The sequence below is a fragment of the Parus major genome, chromosome 24 (genome assembly GCF_001522545.3).
Source record: "Parus major isolate Abel chromosome 24, Parus_major1.1, whole genome shotgun sequence".
NCBI classification, from domain to species: Eukaryota; Metazoa; Chordata; class Aves; order Passeriformes; family Paridae; genus Parus; species Parus major.
Genome location: NC_031792.1, coordinates 4,104,152 through 4,126,683, shown reverse-complemented (window position 1 = coordinate 4,126,683; position 22,532 = coordinate 4,104,152). Strand labels below are relative to the sequence as shown.

Genomic DNA, 22,532 nt, shown 5'->3' with positions numbered 1-22,532 from the left:
TGCTTTTAGTTTTCCTCCTCTTGATTTATTTTGTGTCCACTTTTATGGCTGTTTCCTTCCTTGTCCATGAGGCAACTTTAGATTTTCTGGGACCTTGCTTTGATGGCAAGGTTGGGATTTTGTTTCTCTCCTAAGATCTTGAATACAAAGGTCAGAAGAAATCAGTGAGTTTATGGTGAATGGGTTTTCTTAGCCTGTGTTGGAGGCACTCTCACTCCAGTGTGAGCCATGGGAATAGCACAGATGTTTACAGAGCTAAGCAGTCCCTTCACATGCACCAAAAAATTGCTTTTCCTTTCTTTTCCTGCCTTCTTTCTGTCTAGGACAGAAGTCCCATGCCTTCCACTTCACTCCTTGTTGCAATGTTCACCCTTCTCCAGGTGAGATACAGACACCTGGAGATGAAGAATTCAGAATGTGTCTCTTGCTGCCTTTCATTTTCAGGACTCAGGAGAAATGGGAAAGGAATATGCAATGCCCAGGGTGCTGCTGGAGCCTCTCTTTCCTAGAGGGCTCAGGAAAGGACAACAGCTGCTCTCCAATTCTCATGGAGCACACCAGCAGCTGATGGGGAAAGTCTGTCCAATTCTTCATGTCTGAGGAAGTCCTGGGGACCTGATGGGAGGAAGGCTGTGCAGTGACTCATGTCTGAGAGCAGAAGCATCTGGAGTAAGTCTTGGCAACCTCCCCAGGATGAGATTTTTCCTGATATTTTCCCTCAGGTAACTGCATGGTCCCTCAAGGCCTGTCCCTTCTCATTGAAGGGTGGTTGGACTAAATGACCTTTAAAAAGTCCCTTCCAACTCAAATTATGATTCTAAGAAGACTCCAACAGGGATGTTCACCCCTGTGACTGAACAGCCACCCAGGGCAGAGCAAGGAAGAAAAAGCACTGGCTTCTTGCACATGAAAAGGAGCAGGACCTTAGGCTGGCCACAAACACAGAGCCTGGAACACTGTGGTAAAGTGAGCAGTGGCTGTAGGTAAGCATTTATAGAATAGGATAATATATGGATTATTTACAGCATCTAATGGCAAAGTCAGCAATTGGCATTTCATGAAATAGCTAAGAGAAAACCCAGAGTAAGTACCAAACTCAGGAAGACAACTGCACCTGTGAAATACAGGGAGCAAATGGAAATGAAAGTGTGAAAGAGAAGAAAAACCACCAAAGTGTGAAAGAGAAGAGAAGAGGTGAAGGCAAAGTAACCCCACAGGATAACAGGGAATGTGCTGGGAGAAACTCTACAAAACAAAACAACTCAGTGAAAAAGAGGTGAGATTTTCCCTCATCCCTTCACAGGAAGATGGAGAAGAGAACATTGATAAATACTGAGGAAAAAGAAGATATCCCACTTCAGCTCTGGCTTCACTCACCAAGACATGAAGGAAGCTCTTCCCCCTCACCTCCAAAGCTGCCCAAACCACAGTGCCATGGCACAACCTCTGCCCCCTATAAAAGTGCTCCCAGTTGAGACTCATGGATAATTTAGGCCAAGTTTATTAAAGACTAATTTTTTACCTTTATGTTGATGATGATTAAAGCCTAACCCTGGGTGCTGTGTCGTGTTAATGATTGCCTAATAAAGCCTGGTTTAAGGTTTCAAGCTGTGTTGGTGTCTTTGAAACATCTCACCAGATCTGCAGCTGCAGAAGGTAAAGGTTGGTATGGACAGAGGGACACAGAGATCCAGGGGTACCAGCCAGAGGAGATGGAGCTGGAGAGCTTCACTCTGCTCCAGATCCTCAGGATCTGCATCTTCTCCCCAAAAATGGAATGCAGGAGGAGGTCGTGTGCAGACAGCCAAGAGGTGCTCACAGGACATGGGTGGGATGGAATTTGGAGGCACAGGGGACAGAGGGAAGGGCCAGGGAGCCTGTCATGAGCAACTCATGGTGCCAAGGGAACTCAAAGTCAGCAGGCAAGCTGGGCTGAGGGTGGGACTGACACAGCACTGGCACCACGGCAGGCAGGAGTGACACAGCAACAGCACAGGAGGGTTCCTTGGTGTGAAATGGAGCAGAAGGAGTCGTGACAGGGACACAAACTCAGGCTCAAGCTCTGGTGTCACTGCTGGAGCTGGTGACCTCAAATACTGGGACAAGAAAAACGGCTGGACTCAGTGAAGCCCAGCGTGGTCCCCGGAGATGGAACGTGACCTCAAATAATCCCATGTAAATTGGCTGACCTCAAGTAACCCAAATGACCTAAAGTAGCCCCAAATATGAACTGGTTGACCTCAGATAACCCCCAATGACCTAGAGTAACCCCACAATGACCTGTAGTAACCCCAAATATGAACTGGTTGACCTCAAATAACCCCCAATGACCTGCAGTAACCCCAAATATGAACTGGTTGACCTCAAATAATGACCTCCAGTAACCTCAAAGTGCTCTGCACAGAACAGGTTTGACCTCTAGTAACCCCAATGACCTATAATAACCCCAATGACCTATAGTAACCCCAAATACTAACTGGTTGACCTCAAGTAACCTCAAAGTGCTCTTCCCAGAATAAGTTTGAACTCTAGTAACCCCAGTGAGCTGCAGTAGCCCCCAGTGTTAATTGATTGAGCCAAAGTAAGCCAATAATCTAAAGTGATCATACAGTACAGAATGTGAATTTGTCCTAGGTAACCCCAAAAGATAATTAGTTGACCAAATAACCCCAACTAACCACAAGAGTTAGCCCTTTCCAGCTCTCTTGGAGCCCCTTTAGGCACAGGAAGGGACTCTAAGGTCTCCCCAGAGCCTTCTCTCCTGCAGGTGAACACTCCCAGCTCTCCCAGGCTGGCTCCAGAGGAGAGTTGCCATTTCCCAATGGGTGTTTGGAGCAGGAGATGAGGGGAGGGATGGCTCAGCACGGAGTCACAAGGCTCTGAGCACCAGCACAGCCATCTCCCAACATCAGCCATCTGCTGGACATCTGCCCTGATCCCACCCAGAACATCCAGACAGCATAACCCACTCAATTAACAGCGAAAAAAATCATTTTATTATTGGTCAGAGAGAATGGAAGCCTTTGGAACTCCCCAGCCAGCAGAGTTCTGTCCCCTCCCCTGCTTCCAGCCAGGCTGGCTGGGGCACCACAGCTCAGCAGTGTGTGACCACCAGTTCCTGAGCTGCCCACCAGCAGATTCCTGAAGCAAAATAAAGCTGGGATTGCAATTCCCCAGCCTCTTTGGCAGCAACTTCGGAGTTTACAGATCTCAGACTTTTTGTGGGGTTTTAATAATGGCAGGTGGCAACTTGAAGAATGATGAAATGAGGTGTGAGCTGCTCCCTTGACCCGAAAAGCAGTGTTGGTGGCAGACACAAAAGAATATTTGGACAGATTCACCTGCCCTTGGAAGTTCCTGTAATGCACAAAAATAGGTGTGGGGTAATTACTTTCTCTCCTGTACAAAAGACCTGGTTCAGAATTATACTCCCTGAATACAGCACTGCCTCCTTCTCCTCTCCTTACTATTTTCCACTCCTAATATCTCCTAGGCACGTCAGATTACTGGTTTGTGTGCACAAATAAACACAGAAAATCACTGCAATCACAGACACTCCACAGCAATAGGTAAACAGGGCAAAGATGCTATTTCTTACCTTTTTTTTTGTTTGTTTTGCATATATTTTGCATTGAGTCTCTTTTGGCAAAATTCAAATAATTTTAGTAAGGCTCTGGTGTACGTTTTCCAGAGAAGCTGTGGATCCCTGGAAGTGTCCAAGGCCAGGCTGGACAGGAATTGGAGCAGCCTGGGATAGGGGAAGGTGTCCCTGCCCATGGCAGGGGGTGGAACTGGAGGAGCTTTAAGGTCCTTTCCAGCCCAAACCATTCTGTGATTCTATGACTTGTGTTTTAAGTGTTTTAAGTCAAGCAGTCTTTAAATATTGAATCAGAGCTCTTATTCTTAAAGACATAATTGCTTTCCCTTGCTTTTATGTATTTAGTCTGAAGCTGCTGATTCTTAAGAGAGTGCACAATAAAGCATGAAAAGATTTTATCTCTCCATAGAATAATTGGTTTAAATCACATCTAACACTTGGTATTTTAACTTATATTCAGTTAACTCACCCAATCATCAATCATAAAGATTACATAGTAGAAATGAGACCCTGAACATCAGAAAAATGCAGATGGCATCTTTTATAAAACATCTCCATCTCTCTTTACTCCAATAGCTCTTCAATGGGAAGGGCCAATAAAAAGTCCCAGAGCTCCCAGTTTGGGATGGAGGTTTGAGGGAATTTCCCTTGGTGACTGAGGGACACTCTGCATTTGAAGGAGATGTAAAGACCCAGGTTTGGGTGATTTTTCCCTCTTATCTCCATATATAAACAGCAAGTACAAAATGCAAAAAGAGAGCCCAGACATGACATCTTTAAATAAAAGAATTAGCAGATTTCCAGCCACTTGTGCTCCTCTCCCCTCTGGCAAAGGCTGGCAGAGACTGTCCAAGAAACACCACGCACATACCCAAATAGAAGCTCTCCACAGAGCCCATCTTTTCCACTCTCCCCTGGGTTTCCAAGAAGCTGCAGTTTTGACTGACAAGCTGTTGAATTTCACAACATGTTCACAAAATGAAAAAAGCGCAATCCTTGAGGAAGGATGGAATCCCACCTGCTTAAATTCCTTTTTTGAGCTCACTCCATGGCCTGCTCCTCACTGCTCCAGTGTGTTTCACTCAACACACTCTTGAAAGATGGGGGGAAAAATAGAATATGAATGTTTGCCTTTTTCTCCATTAAACTTTACAAAATTAAAATAGCTTTAGGTGTCCTGAGCATTCACACAGTAATATCCAAAGGATGTGCCAATATCCTTTCAAAGACAAATTTAAGCTTCAGTGTTGGTGCAGGTAAATACCCACATGAAAACAAATAGAACATTTTAACTTTTCCTTCCTAAGGCTTTGTCTTGCTGTCTCACTAGTAAATATTTTCCTAATCTTCCTTATATAAAACAAGGATTAGAGGAATATTAGCGTTTCACTGAACAGACCATCACAAACAGGAGTTGCTCCAAGGCAGGGAGAGTTTTACAAACTCAGCCACAGGATTGGGCTCCTACATCTCACTTTTTATGGATGGTTTTTAATATCCCTGTTTTGCCATCTATGGGATCACCTCTAATGCACTTCATTTCAACCTGCTGGATGTGTTTGGGGGATTAATTTATTAAAACAGGGTGAAATTTTGTTTTCTCTGCATGTTGGCATCAATTAATAACCGGTGTGAGAGGATTGCTGTGCTGTCATGAGAGGAGTGTGTAAAGAGCAACACTAACTGCTGAGAGAAGGAAAAATGCCTGAAAATATATGCTGTCAAATAAAAGATAACCATGAGATAACTTGGAACAAAACCAAAAATCCCTAATCCAGTCTCCTTCTGAGTAGAGGGAGTTACCTGGACTGCAACATTTTCTTTAGTCTGGTTTCAAGTCATGGAAAAAAGAGACTTAGGAGATGTTATTTTGTCTCCCATTAGGGTAAGAGCAAGTGTAAGAGTTCCAGCAGGACAGGGAAACAGAAAAAAAAAAAATGGATATTGGGGAAACTTAATTGGAAACTTAATGTACTTATTTATGTACTAATTATCATAAATACAATATTTACTATATAGAATCATCAAGGTTGGAAGAGACCTTTAAGAGCATGAAATCCAACCACCAGTTCAGCACTGTAACTTCTAGGCCTTATATATATAAAATACCTCATATATTGTAAGTTATATTTTGCACTATATAAAACCTAATAATGTATATTAGATATTCTATAATTTATATACTATGAGCATAGTAAATAATATATAATAAAGAACAATATGCTTATATATAACATGTCAACAAGACATACTGTTAAATATATGAATAATATTGTTTTCATACCTATATATTTGTATTATTGATATATCATTATGAATAATCTATACAACATTATATTTGTATTATATTACATTATATATAGTCTACTATGCTGTACTGCATTATACTGGATATTGGCAAAAATTTCTTCACCAAAAAAGTAAAACACAAGAGAACAGACCAGAACAGTGGAGAGAGAACAGAACCCAGAGCTTTGGCACAAAGAGAAGAAATCAGGCCTGGACAGATGAGAACTGGTTGGAATAGAAAGGCCTGGACCAGCCCCTACCCAAACACCACAGACTGGCACTCACCAGCCCCAAACACATCCCTGCAGCACACAACAGAACAGAGTGGAGCAGAACACACCTGAATGGGTCAGGCAGCCCACAACCAAAGCCAAAGATGTGCCCTCCCACCACCCCACATCACCATAGCCCCACCACAGTGTGAAGCTCTGCTCCCACTGTCCATCCTGATGCTGCCAAAGTCCAAGCTGGTGTGGAAACTCCTCTCCCTCTCAACATCTCCTTGAGCCTGCTACCTGACTTCCATCCTCTCCCTCCTGCTGGAGCCCAGCTGGGGAAGCAGACCCCTGCTGTCTGCCCTTGGATCGTGACAGCTCTCTTGTCTTGTCAGAATGCCAAAGGAATGAGCCACAGGTACACAGCACCTTCCTCAATGACAGCTGTCCTTGATGACACCTTCCTGCCCTGGCCACCTGAATCACCCAGGCTGATGTCACCTGTCCTGCTATTGCCAGTACAACATGATCATGCTGGCAAGTCCTGCCAGCAGCAAACAAGGGAACACCCCCACCATGCACCCGCAGCGCGTTCTCACCTGTCCCAGGCTCCCTCCTCACCCCTGTGCTCCAGCAACACCAGGGCTCAGGTGACTGTTGGCCAGCTGTGCTGCACACCCAGCGTCAGGCTGACACAGATCTCATCCTCTGAGCATCCTCTGGCAGGACCTCCCTGCTCGGGGTTTGTGCTGTTTGGCACCTCAATGGATGAGGAACACCAAATACAGCCAGCTCTGCTCCATCACTCCACCACTGGCCATCTGCCAGCCTCCTTCTCTTCATTCTCCTCCTCTTCATCATGCTCTTCAAACTCCTCTTCATCCTCCTCCTCCTCTTCTTCATCCTCCTCCTCTTCAAATGCCTCCTCTTCACTCTCCTCTTATTCCTCCTTGTCTCCTCACCTTACTGCAAAGAAGCAGCACCTACCATAGAGGATGATGCTGGCGTTGGTGTTGCCCAGCTTGTTCGTGGCCACGCACGTGTAGTTGCCATAGTCCTTCTCCGAGACGTTGAAGAAGGTCAGCGTGGACAGGCGGCCCTTGCTCTCGATCCGCACCCCCTCCAGCCCGTTCGCTAACCTGCAGAGGAAGGCAGACAGCAGCGCTGGGAGAACGGGGCTGGGGCTCCAGGGTGGGCACCCCTTGGCTTCCCACCAGCCAACATCACTACACACCCACATATTCCCCTGCTGGACTCGTGCATCCCAGTTTTGAACACAGGCTCTCCATTCCGCTCTCCATCCCATAGCCCAGCCTGACCCACGTGTCCACAGCCACCATCCCTGGGAGAAACAGCTCTAGGATTTCCTCAGCCCTTAGCTGAGCACCCACCAAAATAAGTTGATCCCAGCCTTTTTCCACATGATGCCCTCAGGCACTGTCACCCCCTTTCACCTCCTCACCTTGTCACCCCAAGGCTGCAGCCGACCCCCGTGCTCCACCACCTCTGCAGCCCCTCACCTGGTGTCCTCCTTGAACCACTGAAACTCCGCCACGGGGACGGCCGAAGCCTCGCACTGCAGGATTCCCTTCTGGCCCACCGAGGCACCCGTGTTCTTGGCGTTGGAGATGTATGGTGGGTCTGCAGAGACACGGTGCTGTGTCACACTGGGCCATGTGTGCCCACACCCCACCATTCCCCGGTGCCCTGCACTCACAGTTGACGGTAACTTTGACTTTCCGCACGTCCGGGACGGCCACGTCGTTGACGGCGCTGCATTCGTACTCCCCGGACTGCTCCCGTGTGATCCCTGTGATCTCCAGGTACTCGTCCTCACTCACAAAGGTCTGCCCTGAGGGATGTACTGAACGTGTGGCACCGTCACCCATGGACACCAACACCAGGAGCTTCCCTGTGTCCCCTGCCCCGACACCCCCTGCCCGGCCATCTGCCATCCCCTCCACCCAGGAAGCACTTGACAAGCATCCTCAGCCCATCCCAGTCCACACCAAAATCTCAGCACCTCTGACTCTGAGTCACCTTAATGCCACCCTGACCACCTCTACAGGGACAACCATGCATCCCAGACAGGCCAGGATGACCCCTCTCAGACCCAGGGAGTTCGTGCACCGAGCAAGCGCTCACCTTTCCCGGAGAGGTGTCGCCACGTGACGGTGGGCTCCGGTCTCCCAAAGGCCAGGCACATGAGGGTCACGCTGCTGCCCTCGTTCACGGTGATGTCCGACGAGATGTTGACAATCTGGGGGGGCACTGCAAGACATAAAGGCCACCAAAGACACCATCAACACACCAGCTAGTCAGGCACAGCAGGGAGGCCCCAGCCATGAGACCTGTCCCATCGTGTGATGCTGGTGTCCGCTCCATTGCCCTTTGCAGTCAGCAATTCCGTGTCTCCAAACCAGGACCTTGGACTGGAGCCAAGCATGGATCTGGGGCGTGGAGGGGCCCACTCACTGTGCCAGCCCCCCCACTCCATGGCTGAGACCCCGATAACCAGCTCTTGTTATGGCCTGAGACAAGGCTCATATTTTAGCATATTTATTAAAGCTGTTTAAATTACTGAGCGTCTGCTCCTTCAATACTGGCCAGGGTGATTTATATTACTCTATCCCCAGATACTTCATCTAATAAATAACTTGGCAATCTCTGTACCCATAAATATCCCTGGCCATGGCAAAAAGCAATTAAAGCTCGCTTGCCGATGCTGCTTCCTGGTGCTCTGGGCTGTCGGACACAACCCCTAAAGGGTCTGCACCCCAGGGAGTAAATGAGGCCACATTTAACAACTCTCCCCAGACAAAACACCATACCTACAATGCCAGCCAGAAGGGATGCCCTGTGCCCCCTCCCCAAGCACACAAGATGCTGAGAGCCCAGGTCAAGTGGCATCAGGTGCCCAGCCCTTGCACCCAGGGCTCTTCCACAGTGCTGGGATTTCAGGATAATCACCTGAAAACCACAGTGGCCAACACCAGAGAGAGAAAGTGGGGCTGCCTGGCTGTCCTTGCAACCCCAGGGAAGCTCTCCTCACACTCCCAGGGAGGTTCTCCTCTCTCCTGGAGCAGGAGAGGCAGCACAGCAGGATGAGCCATGGCAAAGATGCGGCACGGGCTCTGCAGCCCTATGGTTCTGCAAAGCAGTAAATTTCCCAGCAACTTGACACATTAATATAGAAGTACAGTCTGTTATAGCAGAGGGAGATTGTCTGAGTCCTTCAGGGGAAAGCAGCAATCCAAAAATGAAAAGTGTGTGCCGGCAACTGCTGGAAAACGTAGTTAACGCTCGGATCAGAACTGCCCAACTCCGACAGCGCAGCCACAAGGAGCTCCAGGACGGCTGCAAATGGCCCTTCCTCAGACAAGATGACACTAATCCATACCACCAGCATCCTTGCACCTCTCCCCTCCAGTAACAGCACCTCAAACTGGTACCAGGAACATCTGAAAACTACAAGAACATCCAGGATGAGGCTTCCCACAACTGGGCATTTTTCATCTGCTCCTGAGCCTGCGAACCAGTTCTCCTCGTGAGCAATTTTGGTCTGGGGTGATCACCATTGTTAGAGGATGCTGAGATCTTAGGATGCCACCCCTGCTGCAGATGGCAGCCTGTCTCTTCCTTGTGTGCTTTTGCCTGCAGATGCAGGACTAGATTGACATTGTGTGATGCAGAGCATCACCAAAATCATGGTAATTGTTCTATCCTTGCCCTCTCAGCCTCCTCCAATTCAAGGCTGACATTCCTTTCCTGTCTGCTGAGTCCCAAACCACAAGTACAAAATGAGATGCAGGAACTGATGCTCTGGGCACAAATCTGAGCCTGTCCCCCTCCTGGGCACAGAAATATTTTCATTCCTGTGGAAAAAATTACCACTACCCAAAACCACTACAGTCCCAGTGCTCCCATTCGGAAAACCCCAAGCCACACAAACCCACACGTCAGCCTGAAAGCCCTTCCCTTAGCAAAGGATGCTGACACAGCCATGCCAGCGGGTCTCACAGCAGGGAATTGCATTTCCTAAACCTCCAGAGGCCAGGGAAGCGTGGCTGTGCTTCCACTGCCTGCCCTAATCCAATCAGGAATGCCCCTGTGAGCCAGCAGGGACATGTGGTGGAGGGACACCTGTGGACAGCACGGGGACCCCACTGAGCTGCTCGATACCCATGACTGCAATCGTTACCTACAAAGTTACCAGGACTTGGAGAAGGACATTGAAGGACCTTGATTACATTTTTATAGATCCCACTGTCAAGGATGGTGTCTCAAGGACACCCTGGTTTGCCATGGGAGTATTGAATCCTATGGGATGAGCAGCTGGAAACTGGGGCCATTTAGGGATGCAGGCAGAGCGAGTTTGGTGGCAAACATGACTGTGTGGATAAAACCTCTCAATACCATGAGACAGGGATGGCCAAGGCACGGCTGCCTTGACAAGCACATCCCACTGAAGCTGCCTTGTCTCAAGGTGGTGACAGCTTGGGATCGGGGCTGGGTGTGGAGTCCAAAGGCTCTCCCATGCCCCATAGATCCCTCTTGGTCCCCAACCAGGTCAAGCAGCCCTGCTAATGCCTTGCAGTCCTCCAGCATGACAGTGGGTGCTGCTCCTAGTCCTTCACCTGCTGACAGCATCCTTGCCCTGAATTACCTTTGGTTCTCTACATTTCCCTCCCTCTGCCCTACACAGCCCTACACAGCTGCAGTGAGAAAAATAGGGCAGAAAACCCTCTCTATCCCCTTTTATCCATGGCCCTTCCTTGCAGAAGTCTACAACTACAAGCAAATCCAAGCAAATTGAACACAGGATAAATCCTGAGGAAGCGACGAGCGGCACAGTCTCACCGGAGCGACGAGCGACGCACAGAGGGTTTCGTCAGCCCTGCGTAATATTAATCACAGGGAAGTTAATGCATAAGGTTTGGTAAGCCAAAAAATACATTTGCACTGTAATTTCTTGTTTGTTCGGAAAGCCATCGAGAGAAATTGAATGTGAAAGCGATGCCACTAAATTCAATAACAATAAGCCTGTGATTTATTTCCTTCCTTTACCACTCGAGACCGGCACTGCCTGATGTGCTGATCCACGCTCTCTGTGGGCCTGGGCACGTGCCAGTGTCTGCCACCATCCACGGGGACTGTGAGGTGCTGTCCCTCCCCTCACCTCCCAGACTGGGTGCTGTGGGGCTGGCCATGGGGTCACACCTTGGTGGCACTGCCACGTTCCGTGATGCTACACGCGGTCCCTGGGGTATCTGCGACTCTCCCCGGTACGTTCCAGCCAGCAGTGACACCTTTGCACTTGTCCCAGCGGGGAAGCTCAGCCCTGGCAAGCCACAGCAGACACCCAAGCGTGAGGAGGGATGGTCACTGCGGGCAGGGACGCCTCTTCCCCAGCAAACCGTGCGGGAAATGCGGCACCTCGGGAACGGCTGCGTGATCGGTGACTGCACATGGCGGTGACGCACACACCGTGTGCGGGCTGACTCATCCCCCGGCCGCTCCGGAGCAACGATCCCTACCGGAGCCACTCGCCGCCGTGGCCCTGGATTATTTTTAGCTGCCAGATCATTACTGCTGCACGCCTCGGAGCGGAGAGCCTGCATGAGCACAGCGGCTGACACATGCGACTGATGTCCCTCCTCCACATCATTAGCTCCTAATCCATTAAAAGAGATCTCTTCCTACACTGCTGATAAGGGGAGATGACAGATGGATAACTATGGGCTCCTAAACCACCAGGCAACAGCCACTTGTCCACCTCTACCTGGGGGACAGGTCTCCATGGGGACAGCAGAGAGGGACAACTCATCTTCGGAGCTCTGAAGCCTCTGTGGACACTGTCACACCCACAGCACATTGTGCTTCTGCCCTGGCAATCTCACTTTCCATCCCCTCTCACACACCTCCTGTTTTGGGGAGATGCAGCAGTCATGCAGCTCCCTCCCCTCTCCAGCTGCAGTGTCCAGCTGTGTCCTGTGACAGGTGATGCTGTCAGCAGCAGGGAGAGGGACTGTCACCCTAGCAGGGGACGGATGCCTGCAGGAGATGACGCTGCCTCCCTTCCCAGCACCCCAGCTGCCTATAGCCCCAGGCATCTCCAGCTCTGCACAAGCCTCCCCGGCACAGGCAGGATGGGGCTGTCAGAGGTGTCACTGTGCAAGGTCTCATTAGTGTACAGAAAGTCAGCACAAAAGAGGCAAATATGCTGAAAGCTCACATTTTGCCTGTGCTTTCCATCTCCTTCACTGATGAGAAGCACAGCAGGGTGGCACTGGGGCCTCCTCCAGTCCCTGTGTGTCTGCTGAAGGAACCAGCAGGACGAGACTTTCCCTAGAACAGCTCTTGCTTGGGGCTGATGCCCTTAAATGGGCCACCTGAGAGCCAGCTCCTGGCTGGCAGATAGAAATGGATGTTTTCCCTCTCTCCAGCTCACTGCTTTTGGGGTGCAGGAGACACACAGAGCAACCCTGTGCAAATGCACCTCAATATTCCCACGGGGGAGGTGACTGGGGCAAGGAGGTGACATTGAGAGTTTTAACAACGTGTTGCTTCTCAGCAGCGATGATGATCATCTCTGATCGAACCATTCTGGTGACAGCCCAGTCTGAGAGGCTCATCAGAGCTGATTTTACTGAGATAATGGATGAAGCACTTCTAAAAGCTACAGTTTGGTCAACAAAATGATCTCTGTCAAATTTCCCTGCATGGCATGGCCTCCCTTTTTCTATAAGCACTCCATTTTGGTAATATCTTCCTTTTCCCTTTGCTTCAGGTCTTGAACATCCTCTTTCCACAGTGTTCCCCCAGTAAAACACTCTCTGTGGGATCCTTTTACAGGAAGGAACATGGCAAAAATGAAACACAGGCACCGAGCACCCTGAGCCAGGAGGAGTCACCAGACTGCTCGCAGTGCATCTTTTTTCTCCAAGTTCTCATGTTGAGACAGGGAAAGCAATAAAACCAAAACTCACAGTGTTATACCTACTGTGTAACCACCTGTCAGTAAATTTATGAACAATTAGGAAGTGAGAGTGCTTCCCAGGGAGCTATTTGTGTGCGAGCTAAAACGTTCTTTCTGTTCGGAAATATAATGGGGAAACAACTTCACCAGTTCTCCCTCCTCTTCCCCAGTTTTGTTTCCTTGCAGTAATTAATCATCTGCTGGTCCCTGTGGCACCAGTTTCAGGCAGCTTTGAGACTGGGAGCCCAGGGATGCAGTTGGGTGCACCCCATCCTGTCCCTTTCCTGTTCTCCCATCCAGATTTTGGGTTAGCACGTGATGGCAGGCGCTTTAGGGACAGTGGCTGTTCCCATCTGGGCAGTGAATGTTGTTTTTTGCCATTCTGACTCTTCCTCCTTCCAGACTTTCCCCCTCTCCCTGCCCTCACTCCTTCATTATTCTTTCATTTCCCCCCTTTGTTGCCTCCTGCCCTTTTGATGCTCCGGTGCTTTTCTGTGTGCACACATTTCCTTCTCTCTTTCCTTTGTTCTAAGGTCTCTGCGCTTTTTTTCTCATCTCTCTTTTTTTTTTTGTTTTGTTTTTTTTCTCCCTCTAGTTGCTTCAAACTTTGATATTCCTTCCAGTTTTTCTCTGGGCTGCTTTGTCTTTGAATTCACTGCCACATTGCTCCTGCACCACCTTTCTTTGGCCATTTTCACTCTCTTGCCCATCCTCTGCTTCTTCAGGGAGGAAGGAAGGTTGAGACAGGGGTCTAGCTGCAACTTTCCATCCAACCTTTTCCCTTTGGAGAAAAAGATCTCAATGGGGGTGGCTTGGTGGGGGGGTGGCCCTTTGAGAGCCTTAAGGAGCCATTTGTTATCACAAGGGAAAAATAAAAGATTCAGTTTGGTTTTCAAACACTCACAGAGAAGCTGCTTTGAGAGGCGGTGAGTGAGACACAGGACCAGCATCCTGAGGTGCATTTGGATATCACACCACACAACCTCACCCTGTAAATGATGCCATGGCCCTTCAAAACCCTGTCCTGGTGCCGAGGGCCAGGAAAGCAGCAAACACCAGGATGGGAAATGGACTGTGCCAACCAGAAACAGGACAAACCATGCCAGCAGCTGGGAGAGGCTTCAGTATGGTGAGGAGGATTAAGGCAGTACAGGGAAGGGTTCTCTAAATGGATCAGAAACAGAGGACATCTAAGAAATACCAAAGACCACTGCTAGGTAGGAATGGCCAGTACCAAGGTACCAAAATCTCTACCAGAAGGGATCCCAAGTTCACAGCCTCCACCCAAACACTGACCCTGAGCTCCAGGTTTCTGACTGAAGTACACCCTGAAGCAGCCCAAGCCATGAGGGCAGGGCTGTGTCCTGCCTGTGGTCTACCACACTCCTCACACCTAAACCATCCTGCAGCATGATGCCATTAAGGTCTCCCATCTCCTCCTTGCAAACCTGCTCCTCCCAGGAGCTCTCCCTGTCCCTCTTTTTGAGAGGTGGCCTTCACAGTGCTCACCCCACAGGCAGGAGGGCTCAGCAAGGTCCACCCCACTTCAGCTCCACTCCAGCCTTCATGACGAGAGGAGGACAGGGTGGCTCATCTTCTATTTATATCAGCTTAAATGCTTGTTCTCTCTGCATCCCAAACTCTCCCCAGAACACCATAAACACCACGCATGTCTCTGAAAACATCCATCCCTTCGTCACAAGGCAGCTCCTGACAAAAAGAGGAAAAGGGAGACAAAAACAACCCTCTGGCTTCCTGCCATCTACGCTCTTATAAGCCCTGTTAACGGCTGTTGCAATGAACCAATGCAAGAGACATATTAATAGTGCTACTAAGAGACACATTTAGTGTTGACGGCGATTCCCTGGCAGATTTATCGCTGGGTTGCTGAAAAGGAAAGCCAGGCCCCTCAGTAGCACAATTAAAACCCAATTGAACACGGGCACAAAGAATCAATACTCTCTCCGGCCAACTTATAGTTTTGCAAAATACAAATAGAAATTAATTGACCTGAATATAGTTGCTAACTGGTCATTACTGCTTGTTTGCCATCCTGCTGGCACAATGAGGGCAGCAAACAGAGGACAGACCTAAACCTCAGTTTTACAGCCAGAAACAGGGCTTTGCTCCCATCCCTGCAGCGTGTGCTCCGCTTGCAGTAACAGCCAGGACCAAATCCATCTCTGGAAAATCATTCCTTTCCTCTCAGCCCTGAGCAAAGGACTGTGTGTTGTTCACCCTCACAGAAAGCAGAATGTAGCCACTGAGGAACTGCAGTGGAGCTGAATGATGGAATAGCTTGGGTTAGATGTGACCTTAAAGATCATCTCATTCCACCCCTCTGCCATGGGCAGGGACAACTTCCACTAAAGCAGGTTGCTCCAAACCCTGTCCAACCTGATCTTGAACACATCCAGGGATGAGTCCATCTTCTCTGGAAAATCTGTACCAGGCCCTCACTACCCTCACAGGAAGGAATTTCTTTACATCAAGCCTAAATTTCCTCTCTTTCAGTTTGAACCCATTTTTCCTTTTAACTACAGTTCCTGACAAAGAGTCCCTCTCAACTTCCTCGTAGGCTCCTTCAGATACTGCATGGCTGCTCCATACAAACTCCTCTTCCTCAGGCTGAGCAGAGCACAGGAGGATTTGCCTCTCTCATCACCACCATCAAAGGCACCTAGGGATGGATTTTCTCAGCTGGGCAAACCGTGTGGTTTGAGCTTAACACATTGAAAGGGAAGCACAGACATTGCTCAGCATGGACCACTTGACCTGTGCCTGCACGCCCAGTTCCTCTCACGCTGTGCAGAGGTGACACTGCTGAGAGCCACAGTCATCGCTGTGGTGGGAGCAATTCAACACAACTTGCTCACACCAGGAGAAAAACCTTTCCCCAGCACAGTTGGGAATGGCTCAGCAGCAGACTCTGGACACAAACTCTCTCACCTTCACCTGCCCATGCAAGTGCCTGCACCACCCTGAAAAAGGGGTGAGGACAGGGGTGCTCATCACCGCCAGTTCACCTGATTTCATTAGGTGCAAAGCACTCGGATACTTCACCAGTGTTGACTGGATGGATTAGCACGATTAGAGAGCAGACAGGATAAACAGATTAAACCTCACAGATGGACAGCTCGCACACAACTCAAAAAGGAGGAGAGGGACAGCTCCAAACAAGGGGATGCAGGGATGCTTGCAGTGGATCTCCGCTCCCCCTTTCCCGAGGTGAGCACTCCTTCACCACAGCCTGGTGCACACAATCTGGGGCTTCCCACCAGGCAGGAAAACCTGCTGGATAGGTGACCACAATCAACCCCTGCCTCTAGCCAATGAGAAGGGTACATAAATACATACATAACTCTGTTGGGGGCTTCTCAGACGTGTCGAGGCTGAGAAAGTTTTCAGATTTGCTCATTGCAAAATCAATACCCATCAGCTGTTTGAAATTAAAGGAAAGATTAGGTCCTGGTTTTATACACGCTTTATTGTATTCCGAGAGCTTTCTACTCAGCAAAATAAATCTTCTTTTAAGAGGATTAGGAAACTTTCATTATCTTTATCTAACCTGAACTAACACTAACTCTGAAAAATTAATCTAGAGAGCAGACAAAAAGCCAGTAGCTGGTGCAAAGCCACAAGAATCCTGAGGAAACATCTATCAGAGTGCTACTGGCCCCTCTGATCTGCCAGCACCTGGATCCCCCCATCAGAACAGCCTCAGGACACTGCTTTGCAGCCCAACAGCATCTGCTATATCAAAACACTTGCCTGTGAAGCCCTGTGCCAAGAGCCCTTCATGGCCCCACAGTGACTTTGACCTCTCTCCCAGAAGCACAGACCTTTGTGCTGTTGGGATCCTTCTCCTCTGTGCCTGGCAGCTCATTGCTTTTGGCTCTCCTGAGGCAACTTCGAATGCGTGCTTGAGAACCTTACTAAGGAATCCCTGCAGGAGCAAGCTGAGTAGCATGGTTCCAAGCACTGGAGACAGGTCAAATTCACAGCAGGGGACAGGCAAAGGGGGAATAAAGAAGAGCTCAGCTGGACCATTGCCATTTCTCAGGTGTCCTGAGACAACTTTACAACAACGATGTGACAACTATAAAACAAAGCAAGGCCGAGACAATGCACGTTCATCTCCTCCCTGGCATGGTGAGCACTTGTCCACACCACTGCTCCCATGCCATGCCATGGGAACAGCTAATTCTGGCTCCAACTCCACTACCAAGAGGGCCTCCAAACCCTCCCCAAGTCCAGGCAGCTTTCCAGATCAAACCATCCGGCAACAGCACGAGGCACGCTCAGACCTACCTTGCACGATGAGATGGACACGTGAAGTCTTGGGGTGATTGTCTGTCTGCACAGAGCAGGTGTAGGGCCCCTCATCGTAAATGTCCACGTTGTGGATCTTGATGCTGTACTGGGTCTTGGTGTTGGACAGGATGACCACACGGTTGTCTATAGACCACTTGTCATTGCCGGCATACAGGATGGTGCTGCGGTTCAGCCACGCTACCCGCGTGACCCGGTCATCCACAGTACACCTGGAGGGGACACACAGAGCGTCACACACCTGGAATGGGACACACACACAGCACCCTGGGGCCCAAAAAGGGATGGGAGCAGGATGGGAGTGTGGCTCCCCAGCTCTGCCAGCATGGAGATGCTGCATGCCGTGGCTGTGCTCCCTGTTTCCACATCCCCCCATCTTGTGATATTTCACATTAACAGTGGGTTGGCCAGAAATAAAACCTCCCTTTTTCTTTTACACACATCTGGGGAACCACAGACAAAATTCCCATTGTTTGACCTCTGCAAGCCAGGCAGACAATCTCTATCCCCCTTCTCACCCACCTCCCCAGCCCCCCTTGCCTTCGCTGTGCACTGAGAATTCCAGATGAAGCTGTAAAATGTGCTGACAGCTCAGCTTGTCGGCACAGCCCTCGAGCCATCCCCGGGGTGATAAACACCCCTACTGCTGGGGACAGGGGCCACAGCACATGCACGGGGAGAGGGGAAGAAGAGAAACAGCCGGAGATGGCCAAGCCAGCACACAGGGAAGGGAAGGGAACATTTGGATAAGCAGCTGTAAATCCTACAAGTGCCTTGAAAACACAACACGCTCGTTTCCATTATTTATTTCCTGCCTGGCTCCCACCCTCCCCGCTCTGAGACGTGCAGGAGCTCAGCAGCTCCGGTCCACAGCGCTGAGTTACACTTGGCAAAGGATGGCATGGGGGGGAAGGGAATTAAAACGTTCCTGGAAAACATGGCTTTTTCATGCTCTTTGATAGATTCCTCTCCATCTATTTACTTGTGGTATTCTCTGCTGCTGCCATGGAATCTGCAGCAAAAGCTCTGAGCGTTTGGTTAAATTAAGAGCATCTCTTGGGAGTTTCACCTTTGCCACCTGAGGACCAGGCTAGGGAAACTTTCTCTTTGCATGAAAATAAACAGGGAAAATGAAGCTAGACGTGAGCTAGTGCCGGCAGTGGCAGAGCTGCCGCAGCTTTGTGCAGCCAAGATCGTAGCAAGAGGCACCGACAGTCAATCAAGAATCTCGTGTGAGTCCCTCTCCACATGCCTGTAAATTCAGAGAGGGGCTGGGAGGCTGTTCCTGTCCTTGTCCCCCTCCCAGCCCCTCTCCTGCCCAGGCTCTGGGGGTGTTATATGCCTCCCTTGCTGAGATTGCAGAGCGTCACCTCGATCGAGATTATTAATCGGGCGCAGGGAAGGGGCGATACTTGGCATGTTTGAGGGTCCCCCCGGGTGCTCAGTTCAGAGGAACGAGCCATATATTCTCCTGCAAACAAGTAATTTTCCCCTTGCAGGAGCTGTATATCTCTGCCAGCCACATCACGTAGGGACGCCGGGAAAGACGGATGGCCCTCCACGCCTGCCGCGGCACCGCCGGCACGAGGGGAGCCTGCCTGGTGTCACACATGCCCCGGCGCCAGCTCGGCTCTGCCGGACCAAGGCAGCCCTGTGCTGCCACACAGCATTGTCCTTGTCTGGAACCGAGCCCTCTCTTCCTTCAAATTAACTGGGGGAGAGCTAAACACAGCCGAGTTAAGTTCGGCCCTGGGGGATTCCAGTCTAGTGGACTATTACTGCTGTCTCACTTCATTATAATGAATAATAAAGAGATACTTACACACGGCTTCTGTAAATTATTCATTGCGTGCGCTGAAAAATCAGGGCAGCAATATGTAAAACAGACAACTTGCATGTCTGTGCTCATATAAATATCCAGACTACAGCCCTGCGAGGTACTCTCGGGTCCCCTCATTAGGGGTGAAGCACAAGGACTCGGGTTTGAAGTGACAGGGATGAGACGCTCGTGCCGGCGCCGAGTACGTTCAACTGCTGCTGCCCAGCTTTGGCTGGCGCATATGGGATGTGCTTCCTGAGGAGATCTGGGGCCAGCCCAGGACACCTGAGAACTGGGGTGGTTCATTCTGCATTTACAGCTCACATTTACATCTCAGAGCTGCACCTGCACGAGCACTCAGGGATGCCCCAGATGGACACTGGGGTAAGGACAGCATCACCCTCCCTTGTCCGTGGTGCTGGTGACTGCTACTGCCCTCAAAACTACTTGGAATGAGCAGGCAGCAGCAATTGGAGACCTCTGTAACAAACCCAGGCCAAGAGCAAGGAGGCAAAGGCTCCTCCTTCCCATTCCTCCAGCCCACTCTTCAGCCACTGCCACCCAATAGCTAATTTAGGACCAAGTCCCTTCGGTTTTGCGCAGCATGCTCCTCTCCACCAGAGCCCAGACTGTCCCCTGCAGCTACAGACCACCAGACAAAGCACCCTCCTTCAAAACAACAGCCCTCCTGCTCCTCCTGGGAATGTGGCAGCCCCATCCATCAGCTGGCACAGAGCACATGGCATTCCTGAAGGCACCTTCTCAGCTGACCTCACCTTCCCACCACCCATTTTCCAGGCCCTGGCAACTGGCACTGCAAAGAGAGCACGGACAGATACCCTGGCACAAGGAGCACCTCATCAGCTTCGTTACCTGTCTGGGAAAGTGATCTCCATTAGCTGCTAAGCTGATGGCACTCGCTTGTCTGCTGAGCCGTCTTTGCTCCCCATTTCCAATTGACCAGGATTATGATAATGTCTCCAGTAAGCAAACAGGTAAAGAGACTTCTGCAAAGTGTTTAGATAAAGCAGACAAGCTCTGACAAAGCTGGATAATAAAGCAGGCCAGGAGGTTTTCCCTTGAAGGGATCTAATTAAAACCAAAGACAAACCCCCATTAACAGTTTCCTGAAGGAACCGCATCCATCTCCAGAAACTGCCTTACGAGTCCAGAAGGGACAAAAGACAATAAAGGGCCTGTCACATGGGAGGGAAATAAACTTATCCTGGCTCTGCAGTTCACCTGGAGAAAGCCCATCAGCAAGGCAGGGGGAATATCTTGGGAACAATATCATCAGCCCCCAGCACACGCTGCATCCCAGCTCCCCCATGCATCCCTTCTTTGTGCAACGTGACCTGTCCCATCAGCTCCTCCATCTCTGCATCCCACTCACACCCTCACTGCCTTTGAGCAGACACTCTTCACCACCTGTAACCCTTCAGCTGCCTCCAAGCACTGCTGCTGTCCTCCAGAGTGGCTGGGGAGCTTTGGATGCCAGGCTTTGCTGGAGCTCGGGCCCCCACAGTGCTCACAATGATACATGTGGGCTCTCAAAGACTTCATCATCTCCTGAGACCCATACAGATCCCCTCACTCTGCAGGAGGACGAGAGCTGTAGGGATCCCAGTGCTCCACCAGAGACGAGGGCAATGAACCTGAACGCGGCAGTGTGAGAAGATGCATGAGGGTGGGAGCTGGGGGCACCGGCTCTGCGCTGCTTCCCCTCTAATTGCCCCTATTCCTCATTCTTAAATGCTAATTTTGAAGTTTGCCGTGGAATTATTTCACTTAGTGTCAACAATACAGATAGCTCTGCTGACATGCTCTTTGTGTTTGGTGGCACACAGTGCCCGTCTCCCTCCTCCTGCACCTATTAGGAGAGACCCCACATGGCTCCCACAGCAGGCTCCTTCCCAGCCCCATCAATGACACTGACAGTGCCTCTCCTACCTGTGGGTTGAGCCATAACACCCTCCACCTTCATCCCTTGCCTTCTCTGGCCACGTCACAGACCTCTCCTGCACTGCTGGCTTGGCTCAACATGAGGGAAGGCCCTCAACGCCTCCCCTGTGGTGAGGGAAATACTGTGTCCAGGGTCAGAACAAGTTTTCTGGCAGTAATTTGGAGGGATAAGCAGCACACAAAGAGATGGAAACATACAGGAAGTCTTGCAAAACTCTCTCCATGGCTGCAAAATATTCTGAGGAATGCATGGGACCCCAAAATGTTGATGTACATCCTAAGAAATCCAGGGGACATGTTTGTTACTGAAGAGCCAAGACCACTGGTCCTTGTCTGTGCCAAGAGGCTGGGGGGATGGATCGACCCAAATTTGTTATCCAAACCTGTTTGGACATGTGGTGGGATTTTTGGGGTTAACTTAATGATCCTTGTGAGTCCCTTCCAGCTGAGGATATTTGATGAGTCTAGGATTCAAACCTCTCCTTTTTCCTTGTTCAAACCAAAAATGCTCTACTTTTAAACTCCTCTATGGCCCTTCAACCCCAAACTGCTTCTCTCTCCTGTAGGTAACATGTCTCGTCAGGATGACAAATGGAGATGCCAAAACCAGTTGCAAACTTGCTGGCTGACCCAGTTTTCAGCGGCTAAAATAGCTCACCCAGATCAGGAGCAAAGCCCCTCGACAGCCACTGGGTGATGCTTCACCCTGGGAAACCACCAACCAAAAATACCTGTTACAGGGGCAGAACAAACACCCTTGTCTTTGAGAGAAAATTGTTAATTACATCTGCCAGGGACTCCTAATGGGATTTCTCCTGCACTTCTAATATTCGCCCCAGCTACACGGTTAAGGGGCACTGGATGTTTTTTATTCTGGGTGGCTGGAGCAAAGGCAGAGGAGATTTATTTGTAATCATCGGAAATAAACACATTTCCTCAGAAGTAAACACAAAAGAACAGAACCTGGCTCTGCTCCCACTTCGTTCAAGATGCAAATGAGATGCAGACCATCAAAACATAGCAGCTCCTCTAATCCTCTCCCAACAATGCAACCCACCACATTATCTGCAGGGACAATGGCATCTGTGCCTTGTGACAGTGGTGGGTAACACGGCAGCTCCTGAGGGCAGGACTGTGACACCCAGCTCCCGTCACTGCCATCTGTGCCGTTTATTCCGGGGGTGGAGGGCACGGGGCACTTTGTCTTTCAGCACTGTCCTGTCCACTGGCACTCTGTCTGCTCCCCAAGGCACCCCCACTCACATCTATCCTGGTGGCTGGATGTGGAGTGCACAGCTCCACACCATCATCTCACCCTGAGAACAGCTCCACATCATC

The 22,532-nt window shown here is 50.0% G+C and overlaps 1 protein-coding gene across 5 annotated transcripts in view; it reads right to left on the bottom strand.

The window, feature by feature from the left end:
• OPCML (opioid binding protein/cell adhesion molecule like) overlaps positions 1 to 22,532 on the bottom strand; it is a 293,093-nt gene that overhangs the window by 5,277 nt on the left and 265,284 nt on the right. For 3 of the 5 annotated variants that reach the window (XM_015649857.3, XM_015649855.1, XM_015649859.1), the window contains 5 exons: positions 17,393 to 17,625; positions 8,248 to 8,373; positions 7,820 to 7,966; positions 7,623 to 7,743; positions 7,090 to 7,241 (listed from right to left, as the gene is read on the bottom strand). In XM_015649857.3, the coding sequence (XP_015505343.1) occupies positions 7,090 to 7,241; positions 7,623 to 7,743; positions 7,820 to 7,966; positions 8,248 to 8,373; positions 17,393 to 17,625 (779 nt within the window). The remainder of the gene's footprint in view (positions 1 to 7,089; positions 7,242 to 7,622; positions 7,744 to 7,819; positions 7,967 to 8,247; positions 8,374 to 17,392; positions 17,626 to 22,532) is intronic. The other 2 variants (XM_015649858.2, XM_015649856.1) reach the window with 1 other exon arrangement.